The following is a 26,939-nucleotide window of genomic DNA, read 5'->3' as shown; positions in this document are numbered from 1 at the left end:
GAACAGCACTGGTTGGCTTTGGGTGAGCAGAATTAAGCTGTTGATTTGGCGGGGGTTGGTTTTATTTTCTCTGGATATGTCTGCTTTGGGGTGGGTGGCAGTGCAGCAATTTGCCTGAATTGTAGGTTGGGCAGAGCAGCAAATCTCGGATATATTTCTCCCAAACAGATGTGTCTATAAATTGCTCCAACATGATGTTTTGGGGACATGGAGTTCAGAGGCAGCGCTAGCTGCTCCGGCAACTGGGGGCGGGGCGAGCATCCCAGGGGGCGGTGCGGTGATGTCACCCCCTCCAGTGATGGAGGTGATTCAGAAGATCAATTCCATTTTTCCTTTTAGGTCAACATCAAATAGCATTCTCTGATGCTACAATGACACTGGAAGGTTAAATACACATTAAAAGTGCAATCCCATGCACATTTACACCGAAGTCAGTCCTACTGTATCCAGTGGAACTTACTTCCAGATAAGTGCATATAGGATCGAAGCCAAAGGATGGAATTGTGAACATGCTTACTAACGAAGAAACCCCACTGAACACAGTGGGACTTATTTCTGTGTAAGCACGAGAATATTGAGCTGTGAAGTCGCCGAATTATTCTAATGATCTGCTAAATAAGAGCGTTAAAAATCGTCTGGAGTGTCTTCTGCTGAATTTGCATACAAATTTATTAATGGGCAGTTTCAGTGAGCATATCTCTATTTTCTTTTTTTTTTTTTTAAATATATATTTTATTAAGGGTTTTCTTGTTTTACAGTGTAAGTGTAATGCCTCGCGTATTTTTTTTTTCCCCCGTATAACATTTTTACAAATCCATTTCATTTGTTGAGGCATTAGGGGGAGAAGAAAAAAGAAAAGAAAAAAAAAAAAAGAAGAAAGGAGGGTGGAAGGAGGGGAGATGGATGGGGGTGGGGTGGGGTAGCGGTGTTTCTATTATGCTTAATGTATGTAGTTTGGTGTCAGCGTGCTTGTGTTGTTCACTTGTGTTCCTTTGGTGGTGAGAGAGGTTGGGGTTGGCCTAGGATGTGATTGTTTGTTTGTGATTGGCTGTGGTGATCTTTGTTTTCGTGTGTGAGTGAGGTGGGTGGGTGTTTTGGATCAAGTTAGCCATATTGATTTGTATGCTGTTGGTGGATTATTGTCATTGTCCTGTTGGGCTGTGTATGTGATAAAGGGGAGCCATACCGGGGTGAAGGTGTCTTCTTCTGTTTGTCCCCGTGTCAGTTTCAGTTTGTTAGTTAATTTTTCTAGTAGGGCTGTTTCCCATACTATTTGGTACCATTGGTCCATGCTTACTCCTGACAGGTCTCTCCAGTGTCTGGTTATGGTGTTTCTGGCTGCTGAAAGTAGGTGGGTTATGAGTTCTTTGTGGAGTAAATGGGCATTGTTGTCTTGGAAGATGTTTAGTAGGGCCAATTCTGGGGTGAAGTCTAATACTTGCTTTGTTATTTTACATATTTCTTGTATGGCTGTTGTCCAGAATAGTTGGATTTTGGGACACTCCCACCGCATATCTCTATTTTCAAGAAGATTGATGTTGTGTTGTTTAAAGGGGTTGTTATTTATTTTTTTTTTAAAAAAAACTGCAAGTACTCCAGAGGAGAATTTTTGCACAACAGATAATCTTTCCTATGAGTGGGGTTTTTTTTCAGCCAGCAGAATGTAAGTCAGTCTGGTGAACAAGTCAATCTATGTAATAGTTTTTGCTTTTGGGGAATCCACGACTATGCACTATTCTGTGTGGGAACCTGCCCTTAGCTGAATGTAAAATGCAGCTTTGCAAACCCATAAACTGCATTTTGGTGGGGAGGCGGGTGGAATTTGCAGGATCGATACCCACATGCGATGCTCCATTTGCATGGCATAACTCAAGAGGACCCAAGAGGTTTATCCCAGCTCATTTCCTCCTGTTACTATCTCCTCCGAGAAGTTAAAAGAAGCTAAGTTTGGTTCGGCGTTATGCATATCCTGCTTTGGAAACAGTAACAAATGCCAAAAGCCACAAGAGAACAAAAGGCAGATTTTTCGAGAGCTCGGAGAAATGCTTGTGCCCTAGAATCCTATTTCTGTACAACAAAGTTGTCCAAGTTTCCCCAGGGCAAAAAAAAGCAAATATTCCTCAGTATGTCTAAGAGGAAATAAAGATGGACAGTTTACAAGGCGGTTGCTCACTCTTGCTCTCAGCCAAGAAGGAGGAGAAGGTGATAAAGAATGGAAGAATAATAAGGCCAACTGGGTTATACCAGGGATGGGGAACCTTTGGCCCTGCAGAAATTGTTGGCCAGGGAGGTAGCATAGTGGTGGCAGGTAGCAAAAATGGAGCCCAGTCAAATTGAGCCAGTTTTGATATTGAGGGCCTGGTCCATATTTTGCATCAGGGCAGGGCTGGATTTAGTTTTGATGACGCCCTAAGCTACTGGACTACTGCAATGCGCTCTACGTGGGGCTACCTTTGAAGGTGACCTGGAAACTACAACTAATCCAGAATGCGGCAGCTAGACTGGTGACTGGGAGCGGCCACCGAGACCACATAACACCGGTCCTGAAAGACCTCCATTGGCTCCCAGTACATTTCTAAGCACAATTCAAAGTGTTGGTGCTGACCTTTAAAGCCCTAAATGGCCTCGGCCCAGTATACCTGAAGGTCTCCACCCCCATCATCCAGCCCGGACACTGAGGTCCAGCGTTGAGGGCCTTCGGGTGGTTCCCTCACTGTGAAAAGCCAAGTTACAGGGAACCAGGCAGAGGGCCTTCTCGGTAGTGGCACCCGCCCTGTGGAACGCCCTCCCACCAGATGTCAAAGAACTACCAGACTTTTAGAAGACATCTGAAGGCAGCCCTCTTTAGGGAAGCTTTTAATGTTTAACAGACCACTGTATTTTAATACTGTGTTGGAAGCCACCCAGAGTGGCTGGGGAAACCCAGCCAGATGGGCGGGGTATAAATAATAAATTCTATTCTATTCTATTCTATTCTATTCTATTCTATTCTATTCTATTCTATTCTATTCTATTCTATTCTATTCTAGGTAATGGGGTCCTTTATATGTCCAGCTGTCCTTTGACAACAACAATTTGTTGCTTTTTTGTGTTGAATATATGCTATATGGTAATTTATGGACCTCATAGGTATCTAAAGTCATTTGCACATGCAGAATGTGGGCACCCTATATATAGAGAGATGAGCAAACTGGTGATATTTTAGGGAGCAGGCTAGCAGGCAGGGCCCATGACTTACATCATAGGAGCCTACACAACACAAAACACTGTTGCTGTATGTAGGTTTAAGAACAGCCGTTTACAAACGATTCGGTTTACGGACTCCGCAAAACTGGAAGTAGTGTCCTTCTTTGCGAATTTTCTCTTGGTCTACGAACGGAAGCCAAACGGTGGAAGGGCACCAGCGGCGTGAGGTCTCATTAGCGAAATCACACCTCGGTTTAAGAACGGTTTCGGTTTAAGAGCGGACGTCTGGAACGGATTAAGTTCGTAAACCGAGGTACCACTGTATTTTGGAAATATACATCCAGTTGTTTTTTTCCTTTAATTTTTTGGGGGGCCCCCAAGAGAGTGGGGCCCTAAGCTATAATTTTTTTAGCTTATACAGTGGTACCTCGGGTTAAGAACTTAATTTGTTTTGGAGGTCTGTTCTTAACCAGAAGCACCACTTTAGCTAATGGGGCCTCCTGCTGCCGCCGTGCCGCCGGAGCCTGATTTCTGTTTTCATCCTGAAGCAAAGTTCTTAACCCGAGGTACTATTTCTGGGTTAGCGGAGTCTGTAACCTGAAGTGTCTGTAACCTGAAGCATCTGTGTCAGGGAACTGCCATCAGGGCCGGAGGGAGAGAGAGGGCTCCAGAGGGATTCCAGAGAGCGTCCCGGGATGGGGAGAGGCAGCCCATCTTCTGGGGAAGGGAATTAGCGTAGCACCAGTGGAGAAGGGGGGCAGATAGGGGAATCGGCGAGGCGGTCCCATGACTCCTTGCCGGGGACCAGCGGGGAGAGTAAGGGTCCTCCGCTGCCCACACCCTCCTTGCGCAGAAGGCTTCCACGCAGGGAGAGTAGGCGGAGACTAGGCATCAAAGAGCTTCTTTGCTGGAAGAAGTTCAAGAAATGCCCACTGACGGATTCTGCCAGCGATTGAGACAGCCATGGGCAAGTGGCTGTCCGGACAGAAAAGGTTCACTCAGGCAACCCTGCCAGGTGTGGCACCGGTTTACGCACGAGCAACCCCTAGAACCATTACAGTCTGTAACCCAAGGTACCACTGTACATAAATCTGACACTACATCAGGGTTTGGCAATCTTTTTTGACCAGTGGCAACACTTGGAATTTTGGAAAAAGAAAAAAAAAGTGCTATGGGTGCCAGTCACAAAATGGCTGTCATGTGGGGAAATGGAGGGGGGGTGGCATATCACAAAATGAATCCAGTGGGAGCATGACACAGAACCGGAAATTTCTGGAGACCCTTTGCAGGCACCATAGGATGTTTTGGTGGCACCTGTGAGCATTATAGTCATACCTCATGTTACATTCGCTTCATGTTACGTTCTTTCAGGTTACGTCCCGCGGCAACCCGGAAGTACCAGAACAGGTTACTTCCAGCTTTTGCTGCTCGCACATGCGCAGAAGCGCAAAATCGCAACCTGCACGTGCGCAGACGTGCCGCTGCGGGTTGCGCTGTTTTCATGTTGTGAACAGGCCTCCGGAACGGATCCTGTTCGCAACCAGAGGTACCACTGTACTGGCAACCCTTGTATTACATCAGTGGCATGGTGGAGGAAAAGGACACATTGCCTGCAGACCCTCCAACTGCCCCTATTTCCCAGGGAAAGCCCCGGATTGACAGAATCCCGGTTTCTAATTTGATCTCAGAATGTCCCGCTTTTCCTTAGGACGTCCCGATTTTCATCGGAGAAATTTTGGAGGGCATGGAAGGGATGTCCTTATTTTAATGGGTCATGGAATTATGTGAGTCTCGAACCAAAGAGATAAGTAACTATGCGACTCTTAGAAGACATCTGACGGCAGCTCTGTATAGGGAAGTGTTTTTTTTTAATGTTTAATGTTTTCTTATGTTTTTATGTGTGTTGGAAGCCTCCCAGAGTGGCTGGGGCAACCCAGTCAGATGGGTGAGGTATAATAATAATAATAATAATAATAATAATAATAATAATTGAATAGGACCTCCTTATTTTCATAGGAGAAATGTTGAAGGGTTAAGTGCCTTTGCCATGTAAAGGGTGAGTAAATTGGGGGAGGAGAGGACATTTTGCAAAAGAAAAAAAAAGGGGGGTGGGGAGAAGAGCTGTGCTCAGAAAACCTAGGCTGCCCTTTTTTTGTTTCTTAGCCAAAATACTGCTTTTTTTCATGGCTATGTAGTTCCAACTACTGCTTTTGGTTGTCCTGCAGCCAGCTGTGAATAAGAGCCGGAAGCTACTTAGCTTTGGAAATATGCTGTGTGTCATTTCAAGGCTGGAATTTGAACTCAGCTCTGTAAAACACGTCGTCCTTCCCTTCTCATTCTTCCCTCTCCCGTTTTAATGCAAAAATAAGGAATGTTTGGTTTGGAAACCGTTCATTTATGCTCTCCTGGCACTTCCTTGATTAATGTCTCAACATTGTTCTTGGTTCGAATGGCCACCTCTGTACACAACAATTCACTGGCACATCAAGTTCTTGCGATGTGCCCAGTTGCAAAACTGACTTTATGGTTTCCGATGTACACCCACCCTACCTAAACATCAAATTTGCATGCATATAATAAACAGATAGGTCAAACGATAGACCTCCTTCATGTGGCACTTCTGGGAAATTTCAAGGCTGGAACTACAAGGGCAAATTCTGAGATCTTTTAGAGAGAATTCCTAATTTGGTGGCTGATGAGTCACACACATTAATTAAAGTTCAAGGTCAACCCAAAGCCCAGTAAATCCTGCATAGATGCTTCTCTTCTATCATTTGGAAGTAATGAGATTTGACTAATAGTTGGCATTTTGAGGTGATTTGGTTAGAAAGCCGAGGGGAAAGGGTGGGGAAGGCAACTGACATTCAGATTTACACAGCTCCAGAAATCACATTTTGCTGCCTTCCACGGAAACAGGTCACAGAAACCCACATTTTACCAGGACTGCAATACTTCAGGACCGCCTCTTTCCATGTGAACCTAGCCGGTCTCTGAGATCATATTCCGAGGCGCTCCTTTATGTGCCTCCTCCTCGAGAGGTCCGGAGGGTGGCAACACGAGAACAGGGTCTTCTCTGCAGTGGCTCCCTGTCTGTGGAATGCTCTCCCCAGGGAGGTTCACCTGGCGCCTTCATTGAACACCTTTAGGCGCCAGGCAAAAATGTTCCTTTTTAACCAGCCCTTTGGTTGACCTGATCAACATCTCACATCCTTTTAAAATGTGGCTCTTTTGTAAAAAAAAATTACCTTTGGATGAAGGGTGGGCAAGGTAAAGGACCCCCCAGATGGTTAAGTGCAGTCAAATTCAACTATGGGGTGTGGTGCCCATTTCTGCTTTCAGGCCAAGGGAGCTGGTGTTTGTCCACAGACAGCTTTTTCTGGATCATGTGGCCAGCAGGACTAAACCATTTCTGGTGCAAAGGGACACCATGATGGAAGCCAAAGCGCATGGAAATGCTGTTTGTCTTCCCGCTGCAGCAGTACCTATTTATCTACTTGCACTTTGACGTACTTTCGAACTGCTAGGTTGGCAGGAGCAGGGACAGAGCAACAGAGGCTCATCCCATCGCACGGATTCGAACTGCCGACCTTACGATCGGCAAGCCCAAGAGGCTCAGTGGTTGAGACCACAGCGAGGTTGGTAATGAATTGTACTACTACTACTACTACTAAATGCAGCAAAGACTTGTTCCTATTTTGGGGTGGGATTCAATTGCATACCAGCAAATTCAGCTTGTGCAATTCCAGCTGATTTGGTGCTTGGAGGCCACAAACCCACCTTTCTAATGCCCAGATTTTTCTGTGATAAGGTGGGAAAAGTCACTGGAAAGCGGTCGGACATCAACTGACTGAAACAACATTGTCTAACCTCTTTGCAAACAAATCAGAATGAATGCTTAGTAAAGCATTCCGGCTGGAAAAATATCCCCACACATCACCTTCTAAAGAGCACCTGTCGAATAAAACCATTAAGTCATCTAAAATTACTGAGCCCCATAGTGCCTTTTCTTGTCCTCTCCCAGCAGTTTGAGCATTTGAGGTTGGCATCTTCGTTCTGGGGAAAAAAAAAAAAGGACAGGACAGAGGGCATCTTTTTTTCCACCTCATGGTGCAAGGACTTTCAAAACAACCCAACACAATCCATTGCCACCTAACAGGATGGCCCCTTCTGGAATTTGTCACACACACAAATTTGTAAACTTGTCTATTTCTTGCTGCCCAGAGCTAAAATATATGAATTTTCACACATCCTTTCACATATATGCGGTTCTACACAGCAATATATGCAGGCCAGGTGGAGAGTGGGGTAAATTAATAGGGGGGCATATTCTGATGAGGGGATGAACTATGTTCCACATGTTAAATATCAGAAAGAGAGAGAAAATATTAGTTGTGGAGAAGTAGGGCAAGCCTTGTGGGGGGCAACTCCTCCCCACTCTCCTGTCTCAAATATTATGCAGATAACTATATCCAAAATTGGGGTTTATGGCTACACTGACACAAAACTGCTTGTTTCTAGAACCTCAGAACCTGTTGCTTTCAGAGGGATGTTTTGAGGGAGGAAATGGACAGTCAGTCTTGAAGTACCTATAGGTTAATGAGAAAAGCTTCATGGGAAAAGAAAATAGGAACATATAACTCTACAGGCAGGGTTTTGTTTATGGTAGAAGTCCTGCAAAGGACAGAACAAAAGCCGGTGAACTTTCCCATGCTATTTTGCAAAAGCAGTGCTATGTTGTAAGGAGCCCATGAGAAGAGCAGAAGCGAATTTCATTCCTTATGTTTATTCAGTAGGTGGGTTCTTTCCATCGTTCATCAAAACGTGTTGTTTTAAACGCGAAGGGATTTCAGTGGGCAAACCTAGCGGCCGAGGAAGATGCCTGTGAGGATATTAGACACCAACTTTACCTCAGCAAAAAAGGGGAAAAAAGACTCTCACTGCAATAACTGAAAGCTCGCCCCCAAAGGAAGGAAGAGATATTAGTGGGAATTTCCCCTAGATAACAGATTCAGGCCTATACAAATCCTGTTGTGTCTTATCTAGATATATTGTAATATGAAGGAAAGAAAACCCAGAATGCAACAGATTTACCAGGGTGAGCAGGAAATTGGCTAATATATGTATGTTTTCGCTTCTTAATAGTGCTCTCACTTTGCTCAAGTTAACCAAATGGTACACGTGAATTCACTTTACAAAAAAATAAAACCTATTGGGTGTCCAATATGGTCTGGAAGGCAAATTCTGTGTAAATAATCTGCCAGTGGATTATGTCAGAGTAGAGGGGGACCATTTCCCTTTGCACCTCCAGGTGTCTCCATTAAACGAGTCACCCTTCTTGAGAACAGTATACCCTGCAGAGATCACTGCATTAGAGCAACCTGGTTGCTGAGTCAAATGGACCCCTACACTTGACTCCAAACTGAAAAACCTCTGAAAAACTCCATACAATTTTAACTGGCTTTGGGGATAATCCTAGGCCTGAGAACCAAGTTTCCAAGTATGAGAGCCTGCTCCAACAATTAAAACCCTATCTTTTTAATACCACAGAGAAAAGGCCAACTAAACCAACAACATCAAATAAACCCTGGTTTGATTACAAAGAAAGCCCTGCAAAATGCTTACAAAGCTGCCCTGACAGCCGAAAATTCTGTCAGACATCAAGACTATCTTGCTGTCCGTACCCTAAAAAAAGAGTATAAAGATCTAATACTCCACCAAAAGAAAGCCTATACCAGAAAATGTTGGCTAGAATTAATTAGTGTGGCAAAAGCAAAAGATCAGACACTATTCTGGAAACTGGTAGCTTCTGGCATCCATAAAGCTATTTCCCCCTTAACCTTACAAATTCCCCCTAGCCTGTGGGTCTCATTCTTCCAATCTTTGTATGAGGACACTGAACCTCCACTACGGAATTATAATGCGCAGCCTGGGAGTCATTTTGGACTCACAGCTGTCCATGGAGGCGCAGGTCAATTCTGTATCCAGGGCAGCTGTCTACCAACTCCACCTGGTACGCAGGCTGAGACCCTACCTGCCCGCGGACTGTCTCGCCAGAGTGGTGCATGCTCTAGTTATCTCCCGCTTGGACTACTGCAATGCGCTCTACGTGGGGCTACCTTTGAAGGTGACTCGGAAACTACAACTAATCCAGAATGCGGCAGCTAGACTGGTGACTGGGGGCGGCCGCCGAGACCACATAACACCGGTCTTGAAAGACCTACATTGGCTCCCAGTACGTTTCCGAGCACAATTCAAAGTGCTGGTGTTGACCTTTAAAGCCCTAAATGGCCTCGGCCCAGTATACCTGAAGGAGCGTCTCCACCCCCATCGTTCTGCCCGGACGCTGAGGTCCAGCGCCGAGGGCCTTCTGGCGGTTCCCTCATTACGAGAAGCGAGGTTACAGGGAACCAGGCAGAGGGCCTTCTCGGTAATGGCACCCGCCCTGTGGAACGCCCTCCCATCAGATGTCAAAGCGATAAATAACTACCTGACATTCAGAAGACATCTCAAGTCAGCCCTGTTCAGGGAAGTTTTTAATCTGTGATATTTTAGTGTATTTCTGGTTTTTATGGAAGCCGCTCAGAGTGGCTGGGGAAACCCAGCCAGATGGGCGGGGTACAAATAATAAATTATTATTATTATTATTATTATTATTATTATTATTATTATTATTATTATTTAGAACAACTGGCTAAATGACCATCAACTGGCTAAATGGCCGCCTGTTTCAGTAACTGAAGTGAAATCATATATAAACCAACTGAAAATGGCCAAAGCCCCAGGCTCAGACGACATTACGCCAGAAATGATAAAAGCACAGGCGGATTGGTGGGCACCTTTCTTAGCCACCATCTTCACCTATATTGGTGGGCACCTTTCTTAGCCACCATCTTCACCTATATAGATGACACTGGCCGCATCTCAAGGGAATGGGGAACAGCCATAATAGTTCCAATCTATAAAAAGGGCAACAGAGGCGACCCAGCGAATTATAGGCCGATTAGCCTATTAAGTGTGATCAGTTAACTCTACGCAAAGCACCTCCTTAATAAGTTTACAGAATGGCTAGAGAATGAAGATATCCTGGCAATAGAACAAGCGGGCTTCAGACCCGGAAGGTCCACAACAGATCACTGCCTAACGCTACAACATCTCATCGACAAATACAAATCAGGAGGGCAGGCCTCACTATACGCTCTTAATTCAGGCACTGCACGCAAACATGGCCCTTAGAGTCAGGTGCAGCCGCCTAGGACACCTAACGGACCCAATTAAAACCTTCAAAGGAGTCAGGCAAGGGTGCCTATTGGCCCCTCTACTATATAATTTCTACCTAAATAACTTAGTATCTGCACTCAACGACTCAGAACTCCATCCGCTGAAGCTTGCAAATCGGCATATTTCGGTCCTGCTATATGCCGATCATGCGGTACAGTGGTGCCCCGCAAGACGAATGCCTCGCAAGATGGAAAACTCGCTAGACGAAAGAGTTTTCCGTTTTGGAGGTGCTTCGCAAAACGAATTTCCTATGGGCTTGCTTCGCAAGACGAAAATGATTTGCGAGTTCCTGCGGGGTTTTTTTCTCCCCCCCCTTTTTCTAAGCCGCTAAGCCACTTATTTGCTTATCCGCTAAGGTGATAAGCCGCTAAATGCCGCTAATAGCGCTAATCCGCTAAGCCGTCAATGGGCTTGCTTCGCAAGACGAAAAAACCGCTAGACGAAGAGAATCGCGGAACGGATTCTTTTCGTCTTGCGAGGCACCACTGTAATTCTATCTAGAACCCCCATTGGACTCAAAAGAGCACTAAGAAAGCTTGCAACATACTGTGAATCTGAATGTCTCAAAATCAACTATCAAAAGACCAAGATACTCGCTTTTGGGGAAAAACCAAAGCTTAGAAGCTGGGAACTCCAAGGCCATAAATTACAACAAGTCACAAACTACAAGTATCTAGGAATGGTCGTACAGGCCTCAGGAACCAACAAACTACACATAAACTCCATCGGGAGTTCAGCGGAAAAAAACGCAAATTGTATTCTTAAATTCTTCAGAGCACAAGGGGGCTTCTTCGTTCCCACAGCTCTAAAATTATACAAGGCCAAAACTTTGGCACAACTCCTGTATGGTTCCTTTTTGGGTCCGCCTTCCTCTGCTTTCTTCCCCCTTGAGAGAGTCCAATCTAGAGTTCTTAGAGCTCTCCTCCAAGTCCGCAGATGTGTCTCAAACGCATGGGTGAGATTGGAAACGGGGATGATGAGAGTGGAGGCTAGCATTTGTTTAACATCAATCTACAAATGGCTGACATTGAATCTGCTCCCCTGAGGGATAGCCCCACTGATCCTTTGCGACCAATTCCAGTCAGGCTGGCAGACTGTAGTTCTGAACACCCTCCAGAAACTGGGTTTTGCCCCTCAAGCCCTTCTAAGTCTGGGCTTGGGCCAGGCAAAAGCCACGGTCAGGCAAAGAATATTAGATACCGAGAGACAACAGGACTGCGCAAAGTGCCCCGACTATAGAATTGGAGAAATCGAGAGATACATATCTGCACCGGCAGCGTATCTCTTTTTTCTCGTATCTAGAAATGCAAGAAGGGCCTTTACACTCGCCAGAAGCGTGGCTCTTCCCTCGCTGGTCCTGGATGGAACCTTTAGAAAAGTCCTCTATGCCCAGAGACTTTGCACCTGTCCATTGGGAGAGATAGGAAGACCAGAATATTTGTTCTTTAAATGTCCCTTTTACGAAGAGGCACGTAGTAAGTTCATTGATCCCCTACTGGTGAGGCTCGCTGACCTCCAGCAAAAGCAAAAATGTGACCTTTTGCTGTTAGGCAAAGATCAGAAGAAGACCTGGATGGTCGCCAGATTCTGTGTACAAATCTGTAGACGCAGAGCATCGCCCAACTCAAAATAGTCCGGCATGAAAATCCCCAAACTCGGTTCCATGGGTGACTCTGAGTCAACTCCCTGGGATAGTTTATTGTTGCACATTGTTTCTAAATTTATTGTTGCACATTGTTTTAATTGTCTGTTTTAACCATATCTGCACATCAGTTTCTAATGCTGTGAGTGTCCTCTATTTCAGAAGCTTCTACTCTGCAGCCTCTTATAGTTGTTTTAACTGTGAGTCTTTTAGTTCTTACGCCCTTACAGTTGTTTTAACTGCATGTTTTTATTTGTTTTTAGTTTTTACCTGTTTTAATTATCAGTTTTTATCCATCCATTATCCGTGTTTAATCTTGTATTTTATTCAGAGGTTTTATTCTACGCTTGTTTCTTTGTCCTTATTTGCTCCAACATTTATCAGTTAAAAAACTAACTGCTATTTTATTTATATGTTTGTTTGTTTTTTATCCTGGTCTGTGACCATAATAAAGTTCATTCATTCACACGTCAGAGAGGGCATTATAGGTTGTACAGTCGTACATTGGAAGTCAAATGGAATCCCCCCCCCCAAAAATGCAGATAGTGGGTTTCTTTCATATATCAACAGGAATCGATTTCCACATAACAGGGGCAGCCACGCTAAAAACCCTGCTCTAAATTAACGTGGATCAGACACCTGATATCTTTGATACCCAAAGGATAAATTCTCCTGGAGAATGAAGTATTTTTTGACTGGAGAACTGCACTGAAAGATTCAGGTAAGGGTAAAGGATAGCTGTGTTTCAGTTAACGTTTTAGTTTGGGAACTGAAAATTACCACATTTTTCGCTCTATAACACGTACCCGACCATAACACGCACGTAGTTTTTAGAGGAGGAAAATCCGTAGGCATGCCACCCGTAGGCATTCCCTCCATAACACGCACAGACATTTCCCCTTACTTTTTAGGAGGAAAAAAGTGAGTGTTATGGTGCAAAAAATACGGTAGGTAGGTTTGCATTAAAAGGTAAAATAAACACATTTCTCCTTTACGCATGCATAAATTTAGAAACAATTTTATGTTCACAGTCGAGCCAAAAACCCATTTTCTTGAATTCTGAGGCATGAGAACTTGTATCCTACGGTATGTGATCCTTATGAAATAATATTCTCTTGGAAATAATGCTGGATAATTCCCCCTTGAGTTTTTTTAATTATTTATTGCTACATATCTGATTTTATACCTACAACTCACCCCTCTCCCCTTATTAAAAATTCTTAAAATAAGTTGGATAGAATTATTTTCTTAACTTAGTAAGGCCAAAATTATGTAAATTACATTGTTTCCAATAAACCATTGGCAGAGAATAGAGGACTAAATCCAGTGAAGTTAATTTTAAAGAAACAAATTCCTGGTTGTTGTTAACTAGCCAGAATGAAAAATGCACATAGATATTGCTGTTGTGTACTGGGGAAGTGTGTAGCACTATAAATAATAATTCTCATTGGTCCACGGACATGTGAAGGAAGTGCCTAAGCTCAGGTCCTGCTGCTCTGTAAAGCTTCGATGAGAGTTTTGTTATATTCTGCAATCTGCTTTGTCACATTCTTCATTATAGGCCGGTAATCACTTTCCTGACTTTTCGTTGCTATAACTGATGATAAAAAGATAAGGAAAATTCTCCAACATGCATCAGAGGGTAGAATTCAATGTCACGCTAAAATAAACATTTGGTCTGCACAAGCATATCTGCTTGCCAGACAGAATGACCCCCCCTGCTATTCTGGGGGTCCTTGCAACCCCCAAAGCAAAATTGGGGAGGCAGAAAGGGGGAAACCCCATTGTGCAAGTGGAAGCCCTTGTGCAAGATTTCAGTTTGTTAGGTGGATTGTGTTGTAAGTTATAGGTATTAAAATCTCCATGTACAATAGTTCCTACCTGGAAAAACAGCTATTTTACTATACATTTGCACCATTCACATTGAGATTTTGCAGGATGATACAGATGATCGTGAGTGAGAAAAGCAGTTTGGTCATCTGTGTAGGCTCTGAGTGTACAGAAGGAAGGCAATTCCACCCCCCACCCCCCCATGATATCTCAGCAAACCAAACTGCTTTAAGGTTGTCAAATGCCTCAGATAAACTATAACGGAAGAGATACTGGGTGAGAGCTAACATTAGTCATACTCAGAGTAAACCCATTTAAATCAGTTATCAGTTGACTTAAACAACTTAATGGATCTACTCAGATTATGACTAAGATTGGATATCATCCATAATTTCCTGGCAAAAGTCTCTTCATAACCATTGTCTCCTGTTGAACAAATAAAACAGTCCCTTTTTTGGATATAATTATCTATATATGTAAACGTTAAGACATATGATGGTCATCTGTAGCATGTGGAATAAGTCGTTGTACCTCAGGCTTTCAGAGTAAAATGCTGAGAATGGGCATGATTCAGAAAATGTTAAGCAAGCACAACTGATTTAAGAGACTTAAGCACCTGCTTATGTTCTTATTTACCATGATTATTTTCAGCATCTTCTCTCTCTTTTTTAAAAAGGATACATTCTTTCATGACAAAGTTATTTTGTTCATGGTGTTGCCATTTCCTTTCCAAATTCGTAAGCTGCAATTACAAAATGAAAAAAAGATAGCAAAAAATAGCCACTTGCGTAACAACTAACCCCCCTTAATTTAATTTAATGATTATTAAATGTATATTCTGCCCTTCCACCCAAAGGATTCTACCAAATAAATAAGATCAAGAACAATTCAGATAACATGCACAAACCTATATATAGCTATTTAGAAATCCCACTACGTTCACTAGGGCTTACTCTCTAGTAAGTATGTCTATGTCAGTAGCCTTACTAAATCAGTTAAGTCTCACCGATTTTCATATGCTTAAGCAGAGCTGTAGAGAAATTACAAGAACTGATAAGGATTCCAGCAAAGGACATGCAGTTTGTAATTACACTGCATCAAAAAGATGGTTTGCAATCCATGCAAGCCATGAGAATATTGTCTTTAATTACAGTGTGGAGACTATGATTTATGCATGACACTGAACTCTCATTATCTGCGTTTCTTTTTGGTTAACAACTGTTTTCAGACTATGTAAAGCTTATCATGCAACGTATCTTGAAACTATATTGGGCCCTGAACTGCACAGAAGAAACTTCCTCATTTCCATAGCTAAATTTCCTGTCTGATGCCAAAAGCTATGATAAGAGCAGGACTGCGTTGAGAAGATTGTAAGACTGCAGGCTAAATGTTGGGACTCCGACACCACTTTAAGCATCAACAGGAAGGCAATATGGCTATTATATTGATGGCTGCTTCCTAACAATGCAATTTGTAGAGCATTGATTTGCTTGGCTGGTGCTACTGTTCAAAGTTTGTGCCATCAAGACATGCAAGCTATTTGCAATGAATATTTCAGAATAGCTGTGTGGAAGCTAACATTTAGTATGTGAGTGTAGTGCTATTTGGTACACCTTCCGAACCAGCAATTACCCATCACAATTTCTGCTCAGAAAAAGAGCTCAATGCACTTTGTTGAGCCTCTGATGGCTAGTAGATTTTGGGATACAACAGGTGACAAAGAAAAGCTTCAATACATTTTACAGGGTGACTTGTGTGCCACACTCAGCATAAATACAGCTGAGCCTTTCAAATTAACAAATTGTATCGTGAAATCCCATTTGGTTTCCACCGTTCCCTCTACTTTCCCGTCGTCAGTCTCTGAGTGTGGTTGTTTATGTAGCCAAAGTAGTTAACACTCATGTAAAAAAGGGAGTTATCAGCAGGATCAGAGGAAACCTGAGGTTTGCAAAAGTAACTCTGGGAGGAAAAGCTGGTTAGAGGTGTTGGTGTTAGGGAAGAATGGGATGAAGTGGATGGAATCCTAAACAGGGAACATTTCACAGTGCAAAAAAGTTGTTGCAGGTCCTACTTATTATATATATATTGCATCACTGACTCTCAACTGTTCAACCATGAATGTGCAAAAAGAAAACACAACTATTTGGGAGCTGAATATTCTTAATTCAGCCAAATTCAAAACTGATATGGAAGAGGGAGAGTTATCTCTTTCCCCCATGTTACCCCTGCCCTCAATTTCCCCCAGCAAACCTGTCAATTTCCCCCAGCAAACCTGTCATTTTCCACAACAATAAAATCTCAGGGACATTAATAGAATGGCAGGAGTAAAAAAGCACAAATGTCAGAGAATTATAGAAATATTAGACTTGCCTGAGATTTGGCATGGTTGGTACATATTCACATTCACACTTTTTTCTCCAGTATGGACTAGTTTCTCCAAAATCATCTCAATTACTCTAATATCATTTCATGTATCTACTGTAATATTAATATTATTGCTCTTTAGTTCATAACTGGAAGAGTTCTGTGTTTCTTTTTTCAAATTTAGTCCTGCCGCAAGCAGCATTTCTTGGAAAGAGATCTTATGTTGTTCCACATTTTAAAGATTTTGAAGTTATTTAAAGAGGCTGTAAAAAAAGCAATTTATGTATACATAGACATATTATACAAAAGTTTCAAAACTCCAAAAAGGTGGAGAAAAGGCAACACCAAAAGGCAAGAGGCATTTTCAACTGTACCTGTGAATGTGTCTCGTTCTCCTGCAGCTGCAACTTCAAGCTTTCATATTCTCTATTCAGATGCTCCATAGTTTTCTTGAAAGCATTCCTGCGCTTCGTTAGTGTTTCTTTCTCTTCTTGCAGTTTCTTAAGAGTAAGGAAATAATAAAAAATGGAACATTAAAAAGCACTCATCTTAAAAGTGCTCTAGCTTATTTCTAAAATTCAGAGGGGGGGAAGCATTTATGCTTGAAGCTAAGCATCTGGCACTCATTCCCATGAAAGTATATAATCGTGTATATGACAGACGGCATGGAAAAAGTGTGTGGTGGGTTCATGTGTGAAAGATGCATGGACTGATTTGTTTGACTGTGTTATGTTGACTGTAGTGACTGGTTTGCAAGTTGGCTAATCTTTCTGAAATGGAAAAATAGAAGATATTCTGAGAACACAAGGGCTTTCTATTTCTTTACGAATGAAAACCCACGGCTCGTACATCACTGATAACAAACCATTTGGCCACCCAAAGTTCTTAGTTTACAACTCTTACCATTCCTGACTATTTGCCAAGCTGGCTGAGGCTAATGGAAGTTGGTACCTAACATCGACCAGAGAGCCACAGTTTCTCCATCCCTCTTTAATACGCTTTCTTTCTTTTTTTTTGAACTGTGAAACACTTCCTCTTTCTGTGCATAATATTGTACTCTGGCTACTTTCTTATACCTTTCCCTTGAAACCTTTTGTTCAAGACAAAAAAGGAATGCAGATAATAAAGCACATTCTGCAGATAATGAACTACTAAAATAAATGCTAAGCCCAAGAACATATGTAGAACCCTGCTGTATCAGCTCAAAGGCCTATCTAGTCCAGCATTCTTCTCACAGTAGCCAACCTCAAGCCAACAGGAAGCTCACAAGCAAGACATTCGCACTATAGCACTTTTCTCGTTTTCCCCAGCAACTGTTACGCAGAGACAAAGATGCCTGCAAATGTGACATTAAGGCTGACAAACGATTCCCCGCCATATGGGAATCGCTTGCAGATGATCGCAGGGCCTGGAGACTGGCAGGTTGTGTAGCCACAGAAAGATCAGGAGGAATGACTGCTGGGAGGAATGCAGAGAGAATAAATGCCCTGGCCTACTTCCGGGTTGGCGCCAGCGCCGAATGGCGGACTCCCTCCGAGCTCCGGAGGGAGCCTGCTCGGCAGGGGCTGGGTCCTACCGCGCCGGTGACGCAGGGACCCTCAAAAACCATGGGCGCTGAAACCCATGGGCATTGTGACTCGGCGGGCACCGTTTGCGCCCCCCCGACCCGCGAAGGAGCCTTTTTAAAGGCTACGGAGCGGGTGACGGGGTGGTGGTGGTAGTGCTATGAGTCCTCCGCTTTCCCTGCTGAGCGAAGCCGCATGCCATTCGACGGAGAGCGCTGGCTTCTTCCATTGAAAATTTGGACTTAAAAGAATAACCCGTGAGTAATTGGAACTTGGATTAAAAAGGGGAATTTAAAAAAAAAAAAAAAATTCGGAGCGAGCGGGGGAGGTGCAAAAAGGAAGTCAGCCTCCCCCCTGTTGTAGAGGAGTTAAAGCAAAGGATTTGACAACTAAGATCGAGTGCAACCTTATTTTGATAAAGTCATTAATTTCGCGATGGAAAATTACAAGACTGGGCTGGAGGAGAAAAGTGGAATGTGAATTAAAATGCAACCCCCCCCCCCCGGAAACCCCGGGAGCGAGCCGTGAGAGCGCCGGGACAGGAGAAATAGAGGTTTTGACAGCTGTCAAAGGAGCTGTCAAAGCGGAAGAACAAAAAGAGAACTTTGTTACGAGGACTTTGCTGGTTACATTTGTTACAAATTGGATATAAATTGTTTAAAACAAGGAATAATAAGTTACTTTGACTGTTGGGTGTGATCGGGAAGGAAACTGAGTTACTATAATCCCTCTAGAGGAGCTGTGGGACACTACAAGTATTGCTGGCATGGAATTTGAATAGGACTTTTTATCTCCTGGGAAACTGCAGAAATGGAACACTATTTTGTCTACAGAGGTCTATACACTAAAGGAAACAATAGATTTATCTATTGAAGAATGGAAGGGACTTGACGTAATGTTTCGTTCCTGAATAACAAAGCCTCTGCAGAGGAATTAGAAGCTTTTGGAATTAGAACATTTGTGCAGGAGAGCAGGGGGAAAAAAAAAAGGAGGAGAGAGATCAACAAGAACAACAAGAATAACAAGAACTGGACAAAGTTGGAAGTGGGAACATTTGGGACATCCAGATCTGAAAGGTCTAAAGAAATAAAATTGGAGTTTTTACTCTTAAATACAAAGATCTGGATGGAAAAAATGGACCTTTTTGAGACAGACTCCTTCCAAGATTGGACATTCGAAACTAAAGATGACCAAAAGACAGCAAAGACTATTAAAAAGACGGCAAAGTGGACTGGTGAAAGATTATGGCTTAGATATGGGAGCTCCAGGATGACAGTAGACATTGATGGACATTGGGAACGCAACCGGGAAAGGGGGGAGGGAAATTTGGAATCCAAAGGGTGTTAAATTACATTTTATTCTTTTTTCTATTTTTTTATTCTAATCTGTATTGCATACTAAAGAGGGGAACTCGTGGAAGGGAACAGGTCGATTTTAGGGGATGGGAAAATATTTTTAAATTGGGACAATGATAATAATTTTAAAACTTGGGGTAAGAATTTGTTGAATTTATTTGAAAGAATTGGAATACAAGAGGGGGAGGGGAAGTCCTGGAAAGATGCCATTGAAAATAAGGTTTTAAATTTGGATGTTTTTCTTTTTTTGTTATATTTGAAAATCTTTAATAAATATTATTTAAAAAAAAGAGAGAATAAATGCCCTGGCGCACCTGTAGCAGCAAAACTGGATGCCCTCATCTGCCCCAAAACATGTTTCTCCCACATTGGTCTCTACTATAACAGCAGTACAACGCTCCAAACGGTTTGACCTGACCCCTGAAGGTGCTCTCTTCCACTGTCTCCCGAGGCAGAAGGATGCCAAATTAACTCAACTCAAGTGCCTCTGAATCTTTGTAGCTGCACAGGAAATGTTACGTGTTACTTATCTCAAGGTCTGTCCCATGGAAGAGGGAGCAAGCTTGTTTTCTCCTGCTCTGGAGGGCAGGACTCGAACCTGTGGCCTCAAGTTACAAGGAAGGAGATTCCGACTAAACACCAGGAAGAACTTTCTGATAGCAAGAGCTGCTTGGCAGTGGAATGGTCTCCTTTGGGAGGCTGTGGACTCTCCTTCCTTGGAGGTTTTTAAGCAGAGGGTGGGTCGCCATCTGTTATGGATGCTTTAGCTGAGATTCCTGCATTGCAGGGGTTTGGACTGGATGACCCTAAGGGTCCCTTCCAACTCGTAGATTCTATGATGTATTTTAATTTATGTTCAGTTTTAGAGCTAAAACAGTGGGGCCATTTATTTTCTCTAAAAAAAGCAAAAAGCAAAGCAAAGAAAAGCATTTTTTTACTCAGTTTTGATGAGAAATGAGAAGCCACACAGGAGCTACTGGTCCACACGACACTCTTCCATGCAGATGTGGCAGATATGCAGCTACCATAACTACCTGACTGGGGGGTGGATCATGTGAGTAGCCACAAGCTGTTAACAGCTTTGGGAAACAACTCCACCATGCCTCAGTGTACGAGTATGTAAAGGACACCACGAGAGAACATTTAACAAGATGCAGCTGGAATATTTCAATAACTTGGTCTCAAGCAAATATCATTAATGTGTTTTGACTGTTAACTACCTTTTTCTTTTCCTCTCCTGCTGTTTTCAGGGCTGGCAGATTGTTGTAAAGTTCCAGGTCTTTGGTCATTTGCTCTATTTTTTCTTTGAGAGAAGTCAGTTCATCAACCATCTTGCCTTCCAGGAGGCCCATTTTCTGGAGGTCCATCCGCAGACGTTGGCTGTCTGAAACAGAAAGAGCCAAGAAGCATTACTGACGTACAATGGAGATTATTTTCTAGCACAGAAAAAAGTGAATCGTACATTTACTTATTCAAGGAGACAACTGACTCCTGCCTGCCTTGTTCACCTTGGCCTTAGTCCAGGAAAGCTCTTAAGTACGTCCTTAAGTTTTACATACAAATATCCATTATGTGATGAAGTAGTGGTATCGCTAAGACTAGTGTTGACATATTTGCAACAAAAACTGGCAAAGAGGAATTAGCATTGTTGTTCTTAGCTTACATTTGTCCATAAAACTATGCAAAAAGATCCTGCTGCCCCTTTTAGTTTTAAACTATGAAAAGTGTTGTAAAGTCTCTAGGTGACCTGCTCCTAAGGATCGTTTTGACAGGTATAATATACAGAACCCTCAATGGTTCTGTTGATAATTTGGGGTGGGGAGCAAGCACATCAATAGTATCTCAAGATGAAGCATGTGTTAAAATAAACATGGTCAATCTCAACATGCATATTTTTGTTTTATTGTCTAGTAACAGACTGAGGTCATGCTGACCCTCTCTGCCTTTGAGTCTATTTAATATCTGCAATTTGGATGTCATATTTATTACCCTTACGTCCAGCTCTTAGATGGGAGCTCCCAGTGGTTTTCCCACTCATGTTATAGATCACACTTGCCCAGCCCTGAAAACTCTTGACTGATCAAATGCTTCCAGAACATTAACTGGGTCCTTATATGTGGCCTCTTATTTCCTCCACGCTGAAGGCTGCGTTTGCAAAGGGGCCTAGAGGCATCGTCTGGTGTGTCTAGGCCTGAAAAATTGTGTACATGTCATAGGTTTTACGCATAGGCCTCTATGCACCTATGCTGCCTAATGTGCAGATATCAGGTGAGCATGCTGGAAAACAAGAGGCGCATGGCAGCATGATTCTAACCTCACCACCATGTGTTGGGTTGAAAAACTGAATAGAGAAGTACAGTGGCATCTCAGGTTAAATACTTAATTCGTTCCGGAGGTCTGTTCTTAACCTGAAACTGTTCTTAACCTGAAGCACCACTTTAGCTAATGGGGCCTCCTGCTGCTGCTGCGCCGCCAGAGCCAGATTTCTGTTCTCATCCTGAAGCAAAGTTCTTAACCTGAAGCACTATTTCTGGGTTAGCGGAGTGTGGAACCTAAAGTGTATGTAACCCAAGGTACCACTGTACCACTGTAGTGACAAGCAATTCTTCTCCTTAAGTAATTTTTGTATAAGAGCTTAATCCAGATTTAAGCAAAAAAATAATAATAATAAAAATGGCCCAAGGAATTTCTTTAGGGGCATTTGGTGCCTGATATTAGGCATTGCGATTTTTGTTACCAGCCTAAGCATTCAGGAAAAGCTGAACAAACAAAAATCACGGTCTCCTTATATTTGAACTGCTTGTTACCGGCAATAGTGGCTATCGTGCTAAGTTGCTATTACAACTGCACTTAGTATCTCCCTGGGGTGCCATCTCTTGCTCTTCAGGAAGTTGACTTCTTAGGTATAGCTCAGATATATTTGTGATAAACGAAAATCTGAGAGTGGCAGGGAATGATGAAAATGAATTACGGGCTTTTTTATTTTTTAAAACTGTTGTTTTAAAAATACGCCCAGAAGTGAGTACAGTGGTACCTCAGGTTACAGACGCTTCAGGTTACAAATGCTTCAGGTTACAGACTCCGCTAACCCAGAAATAGTACCTCGGGTTAAGAACTTTGCTTCAGGATGAGAACAGAAATCGTGCTCTGGCGGTGCGGCAGCAGCAGGAGGCCCCATTAGCTAAAGTGGTACCTTAGGTTAAAAACAGTTTCAGGTTAAGAACGGACCTCCGGAATGAATGTTGTTCTTAACCCGAGGTACCACTGTAATAAGATTTTAGAAACTAGGGGTATATGATTGGAAAGGGTTGTTTTTTATTTTCACTGGGTGTTTTTTTAAATTCTATTGTTTTCCCTACAAGGTATTTGAGTTGTTTGATAGATGCTATCTCTTTAAAAGAGTGCTCTAGTGAATACAGTTTACCCCCAAATAGATTTGTTAGTGTCTGATTACCTAGCTGCTTTGAACAGATTTATTGGAGTGTGATGAAGGCAGATGCAATATGCAAGAAACAAAGTGCAGTTTTAGGGAGGGAAACGTATGAATTTTTCTTATGAGCGAAGAAGCTCAAGAAATCATATTGATCCGGGAACTGTTAAGGGCAAATGGCTGTATACCCAGTGCTGTTGTTTGCAGCTGTGCACTGACACACAGGAATCTGGACAGAGAACACATGTAGAACCTCATCACTGGATGGTCACTACCGGCTGTGCCACTGGGGCCGAGGGAGTGTTGTGGCATAGTCTTGCATGAACAGCGATGCAAAGGCATGCGCTGCATTCTTTCCTTGTCTTGAGTGCACTGGCTCCCTCCATGTTTGTATGCATGTTGATACTGTCATCGGGACTGGTAGGCTCTGCTAGAGTTTCCCAGGACCATTGACCATTTCCCTATTTGTGCACCTTTCCCGCTTCTCTTCCTGTGTTGAGCTTAGATTGGATACAGTGGTCATTCCACTGGTCTATTAGCAGCTTTCCCCCCATCCTGACATAAAATGAGTACAGTCGTACCTTGGTTCCCAAACGGAATCCATTCCAGAAGTCTGTTCAACTTCCGAAATGTTCAAAAACCGAGGTGTGACTTTCGATTGGGTGCAGGAGCCTTCTGCTCTCAAGCGGAAGCCACGTCAGATTTTCGGCTTCCAAAAAACGTTCAAAAACCAGAACATTTACTTCCAGGTTTTTGGCGTTTGTGAGCCAAAACGTAGGAGTACCAAGGCGTTCGAGAACCAAGGTATGACTGTATAATATTGCTCTGGTATTGTATCAAATAAGTTACAACAAGAGTTAAGAAACTTGTATTTTCTTTGGGTGGTCTTCGACTAATTTTTAAAGGTTTTCTGCTAAGTGAACTTAATTTATTATTTGTACCTTGCCCATCTGACTGGGTTGCCCCAGCCACTCTGGGCGGCTCTACATTTTCAAGCTGTAAGAACTCTGCTGGATCAGACCAAAGGCCCATACTGTTCTCAAGCTGGCCAACCAAATGCCTATCGGAAGCCGCCCAAAGTCCTGCAACATCACTCTCCCACTTGTGATTCCCAGAAACTCTTATTCAGGGGCATTACTGCCTCTGATAGGGGATGGCAAACCTAGCAATCAGTGCTAGTAGACACTGACAGCTTGAGCTCTGTGAATCTGTTTAATCCTTCTTTAAAGCCTTCCAAGTTGGTGGCCACAACTAAAATTTGTCAGAGCAAATTAACTATGCACAGTGTGAAGAACCACCTCCTTGCTTGTTTTGAATTTTCCAACATTCAGGTTCAATGGATGGCCACAAATTCTGTGAGAGAGGGAAGAAAGCTTCTCTCTTCCCACGCCATCGATAATCTTATACGCCTCTACCATATCCCCTCTTACTTTTCCTTTTCCTAAACTGAGAAGTCCCAAATGACTGAGGGAGAGGCAGTATATATGTACCAAAGAATATCTTTATGGGGATTGTCATGGGCCAGGAGTCAGCTCTGCCTGCTGAACAGCAGCCTGAAGGGGGAGAAGGTGAAAAGACTCCACACACACCTGTTCAGCCTTCAAGGTCACAGAGCAGAAGGCACGGATGAGAACCAGATCGCTCCAGGCTTCTTAAACAGAGCTCTCAGCAGCAGTACACCTGAAGGAGCGTATCCACCCCCATCATTCTGCCTAGAAGCTGAGGTCCAGCTCCGAGGGCCTTCTGGCAGTTCCCTCACTGCGAGAAGTGAGGTTACAGGGAACCAGGCAGGGGGACTCCTCGGTAGTAGTGCCCTCCCTGCGGAACGCCCTCCCATCAGATGTCAAAGAAATAAAGAAATATCTGACATTTAGAAGACATCTGAAGGCAGCCCTGTTTAGGGAAGTTTTTAATGAATGAAGTTTTAATGTATTTTTAAACTTTTGTTGGAAGCTGCCCAGAATAGCTGGGGGAACCCAGCCAGATGGGTGGGGTATGTATGTATGTATGTATGTATGTATGTATAAAGAAATTGTTGCTGTTGTTGTCAGATGCTGGAAATAATGCCTGTGGTTCCTGGCCCTCTACCTTACTGCTGCCAGTGATCTTGTCCCTTGGCTCTGTGATCATCTGGATTTCCTATCATCATGACTGTCTCTGTATGTGGATTCTGATCTCAGGTAAGTGTTCCTCAGAGACTCGTAGCCTCTGCTTGCTCGGCAAAGGGACTCAGATGGGGCTACAACAGGGATGGCCCATAGTTCAGTGGCAGAGCCTATGCTTTACACAAACAAGGTTTCTGGTTCAACTCTGGTGCTTCCACTTTTAAGCGTCTTAGGCAGGAGGGTCTAACACACCTTCTGCCTGAGACCTTGGACAGTACTGGGTGGGCAGACTGAGAGTATATGACAGTTTCATATATCTTTGTGCATACTTATATGCCTCAAATGGCACTGGCATGCATTTAAAACATGACCTGCTTACTACAGAAGGAGCAGCTGTAGAAGGGATGGGTTGTGGCTCAGTGGCAAAGCACATACACTGAATGCAGGTGTTGGGTTCAGTCCCTAGCATTCCAGGCAGGGCTCAAAAAAATTCCTTCCTGAACCACTGATGAGATACTGCTGCTTAGAGCAGCCAGTACTGTGCTAGATGGAACAATGACCTTACTAGCTGTAGGTTGGCTTCCCCTGTAAAATAATCTGGAGAAAGTAAAGGATTTTCTTCAATCCAACTGCCATCCTACAGTGAAAAAAAAAAAAAAAAAAGGAAAGGGGAAAAGGAAAGAAAAAAAATAACAACCCTTCTCTCTGGGAAGAGACAGGAAGAGGATGCAGTCCAGTTCCTTCTGATATGCCACTAAGTCAGACTTCAGCAAGCAAATGTGTACACAGTAGCAAATTCTGAGACAAAACTGCTTTGTGCTTTGACCCAGGGAAATGTTACTGGGAAATGCTGCCATCAGCAAATGTGTTTACTCACAGGAGTTTCCTTTGGGGAGGGAAGGAGAAAGCTCTGTGCAATGATCTTTATACAAAGAGTGAGGTTGTGGCCCCGAAGTGCATTTCTACAGCACTGCATGGGTCCACAAGGCTCTTTTGAACGGAGCACAGAATCAAATCGGAATTCAGGATCCCAACTTCCTTCACGTTAAAGAAGAATAAAGCAAACTGCCAGGCCTCATGGGCAGAGAAACATATAAACAATAGTTTAGCAAGAATTACCCTTCAACTTTTTTTAGTGTCATCAAAACTGTCCATTTGTGATTTAGAGCTTTGGGAAATAATTTCTATGCACGGAGGCACCAAATCTTGTTTTCTATGCATATAAAGCAGGGGACTGGAATACATCTAAAGGGATATATTTGACATAGTGCTAAGTAGATAGTTCTATCAGTATGAACAAATCAGTTTGGATAGTATCTGGACTCTTGGGTGCGTCAAATGAAGTTTGTCTCCTGTAGTAGCTGTATGTGTTTATATCTGGGTATTTTAATATAAATCGTACACTGATATGAGCACATGCATATGACAGATCATGTATCTCATAAAATTCTTTTAAAAGAAGAAGACAAAAATGACTAAATTTGCTGATCATCACTCAAAGTATTACAATATTTTTACTGGCTTTAAACTGAATTTGGAAACCAAGTACCATTGCTGGTTTTAGCCTAGGGCCATGTTTTCTATAAAAGTGTCTTCTCCAAAGTAGAATTGGAAGAATTGTAGCTGTGATAGAGCACACATCCTGCATGCTAAATGTCCCAAAGTTCAATCCCAAGCATCCCTAGGCTGGGAAAGATTCGTGTCTTAAACTCTGGAGAGCCCATGCTGGTCAGCATCATACTGAAGTAGCTGGATCAAACGTCAGATGCAAACCAGTTTTCAAAAATCCTAACCTTACTGTCAATTAATATAATCTCTACCAGCCATGCTCTGGGCAGTACTGCTTTCTGAAGTCAGGCAGCTAGCTCTTTGATAAAGGGTATTTTCTGTAGGGACATGCAAAAAATCCTCTCCCCAGAGCTTGCCTGGGACCAACTCCATTATCCTTTAGGTGCAAGACAACATCTGTCCTGTTCATTTGGACTTTTATTGGTATTCAAGATATTTCAATGACTTTTATCTGCTGGTTTTATATTACCTCTTTATCTGCTGATATGATGTTTTGGTTTGTGCAGTGAATTTCACTTTACTGTTTTTCATTCTTGTAAGCTGCATTAAGGCCATTTTTTTGAACTAGAAGGTGGGAGAGAAATTTGTAAATAAATACAACGTACACTTCGCTTG

General features: G+C 43.0%; 1 protein-coding gene and 1 long non-coding RNA gene across 5 annotated transcripts in view; one reads left to right on the top strand and one right to left on the bottom strand.

The window, feature by feature from the left end:
• Positions 1-10,086: 10,086 nt before the first annotated feature.
• On the top strand, positions 10,087-26,927 carry LOC309332554. The gene is made up of 3 exons (XR_014152170.1): positions 10,087-10,620; positions 11,858-12,827; positions 24,702-26,927. It is a non-coding gene; the product is annotated as an uncharacterized lncRNA (long non-coding RNA).
• The window catches only part of IFT74 (intraflagellar transport 74), a 41,225-nt gene continuing 27,394 nt past the window's right edge, over positions 13,109-26,939 (bottom strand). For all 4 annotated transcript variants that reach the window (XM_081845095.1, XM_081845096.1, XM_081845098.1 and 1 more), the window contains exons 17-20: positions 20,441-20,604; positions 16,675-16,800; positions 14,618-14,678; positions 13,109-13,703 (exon numbers count right to left, since the gene is read on the bottom strand). In XM_081845095.1, coding sequence (XP_081701221.1) covers positions 13,588-13,703; positions 14,618-14,678; positions 16,675-16,800; positions 20,441-20,604 — 467 coding nt within the window. In that variant the 3' untranslated portion in view covers positions 13,109-13,587. The remainder of the gene's footprint in view (positions 13,704-14,617; positions 14,679-16,674; positions 16,801-20,440; positions 20,605-26,939) is intronic.

Source organism: Podarcis erhardii, assembly GCF_964252035.2.
Source record: "Podarcis erhardii genome assembly, chromosome: 17".
Classification (NCBI taxonomy): Eukaryota; Metazoa; Chordata; class Lepidosauria; order Squamata; family Lacertidae; genus Podarcis; species Podarcis erhardii.
This window is presented reverse-complemented; position numbering and strand designations above follow the sequence as displayed.